The sequence below is a fragment of the Panicum virgatum genome, chromosome 1N (genome assembly GCF_016808335.1).
Source record: "Panicum virgatum strain AP13 chromosome 1N, P.virgatum_v5, whole genome shotgun sequence".
In the NCBI taxonomy this organism is placed as follows: Eukaryota; Viridiplantae; Streptophyta; class Magnoliopsida; order Poales; family Poaceae; genus Panicum; species Panicum virgatum.
The window spans coordinates 51,682,964-51,690,110 of record NC_053145.1 but is presented as its reverse complement, the minus strand read 5'-3'; the positions used below and the strand labels follow the sequence as shown (position 1 = coordinate 51,690,110).

Here is a 7,147-nt window from a genome sequence, read left to right as displayed (position 1 = left end):
ATAGCCCGACGATTCGAATTTCGAAGAAATTTTAATCGGCTCTCATTCACCCCATCGTCTCCCTCCCACCTCATCACTTCCCTCCCTCCCTCCCTACCTCCATTGTTGCTTCCGGTGCAAGCACCCAGGCGAGGCCAGCTTCACACACCATATGGCCTAGGTGTCGTAGAGGTCCTGAAATTTCAGGCCAAGCAAGAAGCCCTTCTTCCCTGCCCAGCGTCATCGCTGTACTGCCGGCTTGCTTCCATGGAGCATTTCTCGACGCGACGTACCACGGCATGGCCACGCAGCTTCTTCCTGTGCTCGTCTGTCCTGGTCCTGATGCTCTTCCCGTCTCCAGCAAACTCCCAGAGCTCCTGCGACCTGGGTGATCTTAAAGCCCTGGAGGGCTTCTCCAAAGGTCTGGACGGAGGAGGCATCAGCGGCTGGGCGTTCCCGAACGCGACCTCCGACACAGCCAGCTGTTGTGCATGGGCCGGTGTCACGTGCGACGGCAGTGGGAGGGTCGTCGGGCTGGACCTCCATGGACGGAGGCTGTGGGGCGAGATGTCTCCCTCGCTAGCGCAGCTGGACCAGCTCCAGTCGCTCAACCTCTCCGACAATAGCTTCCGTGGCGCCGTCCCAGAGCCCCTGTTCCAGTTCAAGAGGCTGCAGCAGCTCGACCTCAGCTTAAACGAGCTCGCCGGCACGTTACCAGACAACATGTCTCTCCCGTCGATCGAGCTCTTCAATATATCCTTCAACAACTTCGTCGGCTCCCACCCCACGCTCCATGGTTCAGAGCAGCTCGTGGTGTTCGACGCAGGGTACAATTCCTTTACGGGGCAGATTGATCCAAGCATCTGCGAGTCCTCTGGTGCAATCAGGGTGCTGCGATTCTCGTCCAATCTCTTCACAGGGAACTTCCCAGCAGGCTTCGGGAACTGCACACAGCTCGAGGAGCTGTATGTCGATATCAACAGCATCTCCGGGAGATTGCCTGATGACCTATTCAGGCTGCCATCTCTGAAGAAATTGTCTCTTGAGGAGAACCAGCTCTCTAGAAGGATGAGCCCAAGGTTTGAAAATCTGTCCAGCCTAGCAAGGCTGGACATATCTTTCAATTCATTCTATGGGTACATTCCAAATGTTTTTGGTAGCCTCCGCAAGTTGGAGTTCTTCTCTGCACAGTCCAACACTTTCAGGGGCCCATTGCCTTCGTCGCTGTGCCATTCGCCGTCACTGAAGATGCTGTACCTGAGGAACAATTCGCTGAATGGAGAGATCAACCTCAACTGCTCGGAGATGACACAACTTAGCTCACTCGACCTTGGCATGAATAAGTTCATTGGCACAATTGATAGTTTGACGGATTGCCATAACCTGAGAAGCCTGAACCTTGCCACAAACAACCTCAGTGGTGAAATCCCTGCTGGTTTCAGGAAGCTTCAGTTGCTAACCTACCTCTCACTTTCAAACAATAGCTTCACAAATGTGCCTTCCGCATTATCTGTCCTTCAGGACTGTCAAAGCCTAACAAGCCTCGTGCTCACAAAGAACTTCCATGATGGGAAGGCCTTGCCAATGACTGGGATACATGGCTTTCACAACATTCAAGTGTTTGTCATTGCTAATAGCCATCTTTCAGGATCAGTGCCGCCATGGGTAGCTAATTTCACAATGTTGAAGGTGCTGGATCTGTCATGGAATCAGTTGGTCGGGAATATTCCTGCATGGGTTGGTGATCTTGAGTTTCTGATCTATTTGGATCTATCCAACAATTCACTTACTGGAGGATTTCCAGAAAGCTTGTCAAGCATGAAAGGCCTTGTAACAAGAAACATCCAACAGCAGTCGACAGAGACTGATTATTTTCCTTTCTTCATTAAAAGGAACAAAACAAGCAAAGGGTTGCAGTATAATCAGGTTATCAGCTTCCCACCTTCTCTAATTCTCAGCCATAACAATCTCACAGGTCCCATATTGCTGGGCTTTGGAAGCCTCAAGAACCTACATGTATTGGACCTCAGCAACAACCATATTTGTGGTGTCATTCCTGTTGATCTATCAGGCATGTCGAGCTTGGAATCCTTGGATTTATCACATAACAATCTTACCGGAGGCATCCCATCTTCATTAACAAAGCTGAATTTTCTGTCAAGCTTCAGTGTGGCATACAACAATCTAAATGGTATCATTCCATCAGGAGGCCAATTCTCGACATTCAGTAATTCTTCTTATGAGGGTAACCCTAAACTCTGTGGCGCTCGCCTAGGCCTATCCCCATGTCATTCAATTCCTGCTCCTACAATGGTTGCAACAAATAAGAGAAAGAATAAGGGCATCATATTTGGAATAGCTATTGGTATTGCACTCGGAGCAGCGTTTATATTGTCTATCGTCTCACATGGGCTACGGTGCCGCTGTGTAAGGGTGGGGCAGAGGTTCGGGGATTTTCTTGGCCGGTGTGAGACGGTCTTCTCTATCACACAATACCGCGGGGGCGGTCATTCCCCCGCCGGCCGAGTTTTGTGTTTGTGCTGAAGAATAGCTTCAGAAGGAAGGATCATATAGTAAAAGGCTGTTGTTAGGTTGATCTCCTTCCTAATAAGCCCAATGGCCTATTAGGCCCTTAATCCGCGCCCTGATCGGGGGCGTCCAACCCTTAATGGTTGGTGGGCCCCCGTTGCGCTGCGCTATAAAGAAAGGTGGAGGCCGGCGGCACACGGTACGAGGTTCACCTGTGCGCCGCCAAAACCACCGAAAACCCTAGCCGATCTGAGGGTGCGCAGGAGCAACGGGAAGCCTCCGCCTCCGCTTCACTGGCGCTTCCTCCGCTGCAGCCGACTCCCTCCCGCCATCGCCGCCACCGTCCTCGACACCGTCGGCCCGGCGTCGACCTCTCTGCTTCACTCGTCGCCGCCCTTGAGCGGATCTCCATCAACGAACCCGAGATGGCCGCCGGCTCGAGCTCCACTGGTGGTACAGAAGGTCTCTCTCCCTCTCAGTATACTCTTGTGTTCTCTACGTTCTAGATCTAGGAACATCTTGTGCTTGAACAAAGAAAAAAGAAAGAGATCCATCTTGATCGTGCACTGTGTTGATTCTAATATTAACAGCTGTCACAGATACTAATAGAGCCCTTGAGCTGGCACCAGCCTCACTGGTTCTTGAGTAGCCACTTTCAAGGGTGATGTTTATAGTTTTGGCATTGTACTTCTGGAGTTAGTAACTGGAAAGAGGCCTGTAGATATGTGCAAGCCAAAGGGAGCTCGGGAGTTGGTCTCATGGGTGACACATATGAGAAAGGAAAACCGTGAAGCTGATGTCTTGGACCGTGCAATGTACGATAAGAAGTTTGAGAGGGAAATGATGCAGATGATTGACATTGCTTGTCTGTGCGTAAGTGATTCACCTAAACTGAGGCCATTAACACATCAGTTAGTGCTATGGCTTGACAACATTGGTGTGAGCAGTGATGCACCAAAGTGAGGCAGCTATTTGGGGGGGGGGGGGGGGGGGGATCCTTGTGTTTAATTTAATTGATCCTCTCTAGGATGAACGTTCTTCTCTAGTGAGAGATGTAAGATAATGCGCGATGGTTGTATATTTAATAATGCATGCTTCACGGGAGTCTAACTTGCTAATTCAATAACAGAACAGAAAACCTTGTTATGCAGATAAAATTTTCGGGTGGTTTAAGGAAGTTTTGCTTCCTTTTCGGCTTTGGTCTGAATATCTTGTATATATTTCCAGGGGCTTTTCTAAATAAGGGCATAATTACATGTCTCTGAGTTTTGTCTAACAAGTTTGTGAAAATATTGCAGTTCATTACTATGTTGCCATGCATTTCTTGCACCAGTTCATTGTCATGTGTTGCCTTACAACTTAAGCATGATGCTATGCATTTCACATTAGCTTAGTAGTAAATACGATAAAAACAAAATGGCTGATCAACATGGAAGGAATACAAGTCAACCTATTCATCCTATCCATGTCACCCTATGGGAAGGAAGTCGTCCTGGCTACTCGTACCTTTGTCTTACCCACTGGAACCTGTGACTCCTCTGCCTGGCACTCCTGATTATAATGACATAGGTGTTCAAAACTGGTGGCGGAGGCCTTGTCTCCTTGCTGCAGTCAACGATTTCGCTGTCTGTCCCAAAACAGGAAATGAGAGAAGCCACAAAATAAGCTCACCCAGATAAAAGAAATTGCTCTTAATGGTTGTACATGCTAGATACAAAGCAGAATTCTGTTGCTGAATAAGGAGCAAACACACCGACTAGAACTCTTAATCTGAAGCGTATGATACAAAACAGAGGGAGGAAACCAAGGGAGCGGTACCTCACTGGCACACCTTGGTTCAGGCATTCTCTCGAACAGGCGGCGTGCGCGTGCTGTGACCCTCGTGGTCCGCCACAGTTTCTCCTCGCGAACGAGTGCACGTCCATTCAAATTCAAATTCGTGCATTATTTTTATTTTTATTCAAATTCTCCACTGCGACCCATCAGCGGGGTGTCTCAACATCGAGTCTTGCTTGCGTTACTCTTTGTGCCATCACATCAACTTAGCATTATTTTTATTTCTAAATAGACGCTTCAAACGTGGTATTATAGGTAAATACCACAATACCTTCGCAGGAACTCTCTTCCGGGGACGCTCCCTCTCGACATCGACAGGATCATCTTTTCTGATCTTGTAACGCAATGCACTGCATACGGGACATGCATCCAAATTCTCGTACTCGCCTCGGTAGAGGATGCAGTCGTTGGGGCATGCATGTATCTTTTGCACTTCCAATCCTAAAAGGCAAACAAGTTGTTTGGCTTCATATGTTGTGGTAGACAATTCGTTGTCCTTAGGAAGTATTTTTTTTAACAAGTTTCAGTAATTCACCAAATCCCTTGTCGGATACACCATTTGTCGCCTTCAATTGCAGTAACTCCAAGGTGGTGCCAAGCTTCTTCAATCCATTTTCACAATCTGGGTACAACAACTTACGGTGGTCTTCTAACATCTTCTGGAACTTCAACCTCTCCGTTTCACTCTCACAGTCTGCCCGCACATTGTGCAGTGCCTGCCCCAGATCGTCGCTGAGATCATTTTCTGCTACATCTACTTTGGGCTCTTTCATGGGAATATCGTCATCGAATGCACCGAATCCAGCAATCCCGGGAAAGTGGTCGTCAAAATCTTCTTCTTCATTGTCTTCCATGGTAACCCCCTGTTCTCCGTGTTTCGTCCAACAAACATACTTCTCCATGAAACCATTTGTGAAAATGTGGCTGTGTAGGATTCTTGAAAAGGAGTAATCCTTGTTATTCTTACAATGAATAAACGGGCAGCACATAAAACCATTCTGCTTGTTTGCCTCAGCCACAGACAAAAAATAATACATGCCTTCAATGAATTCGTTCGAACGTCGGTCAGCATTGTACATCCATTGCCGGTCCATCTATATTTTAAAGGAATCGATTTGAATTCTTTACACGTATCGAATAAATAAAATATATCAAACCTAAATTAAACTAAATGTAACATAACATGAATAATTAAAAGACCTGCCATATCCATCATATATCATGATTAATTAAAAGGAGTACTTAATCCATTAGAGAACTTAACAAAGGAGTACTCAACATGCAACTTAAAAATTCGCACAACAACACATAGGTTCTCAACCGTCTTTGCGTGAGAAAGCAGAATGTTCTGACGGATTTCTTGCTAGCGCAGAAGAAGATGGCGGAGCTGAAACCTCTGAGTTTGGTGGTGATGAACCGTAACACCGCAACAAATCCTCAAGATCAAACGGAGGTTCCTCGCCCCTTGCCACACATTCTCTATATTTTTTTTCCAAATAACGGAGCGCTGCCCTATGAAAAACGCTAGGTTTCTTGCACCGACGACTTACTGGAGTTGTGCCCTTCTCTCCAGAAGGACAACGATCACCCCCACCGGCGCCCCTCCCTCCAGCTGCTGAAGCCATATTTTACTGGAAAACACTTTTATTTTTCACAAAATTATAAATTCTTACAATTACAATGCAAATATTATTTACTATTACAATTACAATGATCAGATTAATTACTCTTGCAAATAACAATGAAAACATATAAAAAAGATGAAATCTCTAATTAATTGAAAGAAATCTCTATAACCCCTAATTATTTTGACACTCTTCAGTTCTAAGAGAACACTCTTTTCAATATTCAGAAACCCTCTAGAAGAAAAACAAACTTTATTTCAAAAAATGTATATATCGGTAACCTCGACCCTGCGGTGATGACACTGCCTTTCGGGGGGACACGGTGCTGTACAAGTACGTCACCAATAGGCCAGTCGCAACACCAATATTTACGGTTGATAAGGACACAGCACTTGGCACAAACAACATGCTTGTTGATATGCTCTCAGTGCAACAACGGCCACGCTGACTGTGCCAAATGCTGTGTTCGTATTAACCGCAAGTGCTGGTGTTACGACCAGCCCATTGGTGACGTCCTTATAACGCATCGTGTATCCCTGAAAAGTAGTGCCATCACCGTTGAATCGAGATTAACGACGTATACTTGTTTTGAAATAAAGATTTTTTAAACTTTCAGTGTAAGCATGAACGAATACATCACTAGAGTGTCAAAATAATCCATTCATAATATAAAAAATTCTAATATACTCATTTCATTAATTCATTCATTAATAAAAAATCAACTATCCACAATATGGTCATATATACAAGTAAATCACATGAAGTGTCTACACTCATTCTAAAAATTTCTACTATCCACATACTCATATAAATCTAAAAGAAAATCACACATACATATGCAATCTAAATGTCCAAGAAATGAGCTACACATTTTCTCTATTTCTAAAGCACGAAATGAGCTACACAGGCAATGGAAGAAGAGAAAAACAAGCCCCAAACCTTTAGCGCCGATGAATGGACGGGGGAATCAAAGATCTTCACAAATGTGGTGAAAAAATGAGCAAGAACTCCCCTATTCCGAGTCAAAAACAGTAAGAACAAGTGAACTGAATGGCTCGGGCGGAGGGAGAGGAAAGGGGATAAGGGGGCCAAGGAGTTTTGTTCCAGTTGGAGGCACCAACCGGGACAAAAGGGGGGCCTTTTATTCCGGTTGGTAGCTCCAAACGGGACAAAAGACC

At 45.8% G+C, this 7,147-nt stretch overlaps 1 protein-coding gene across 1 annotated transcript; it reads left to right on the top strand.

Annotated features, from left to right (window-relative positions):
- The first annotated feature begins 211 nt into the window (after positions 1-211).
- On the top strand, positions 212-2,261 carry LOC120656530 (phytosulfokine receptor 1-like). Its single transcript, XM_039934645.1, has 2 exons — positions 212-1,905; positions 2,051-2,261. The coding sequence occupies exons 1-2, from the start codon at positions 247-249 to the stop codon at positions 2,117-2,119; spliced, it is 1,728 nt and encodes a 575-aa protein (XP_039790579.1). The 5' UTR covers positions 212-246; the 3' UTR covers positions 2,120-2,261.
- The last annotated feature ends 4,886 nt before the right edge of the window (positions 2,262-7,147 follow it).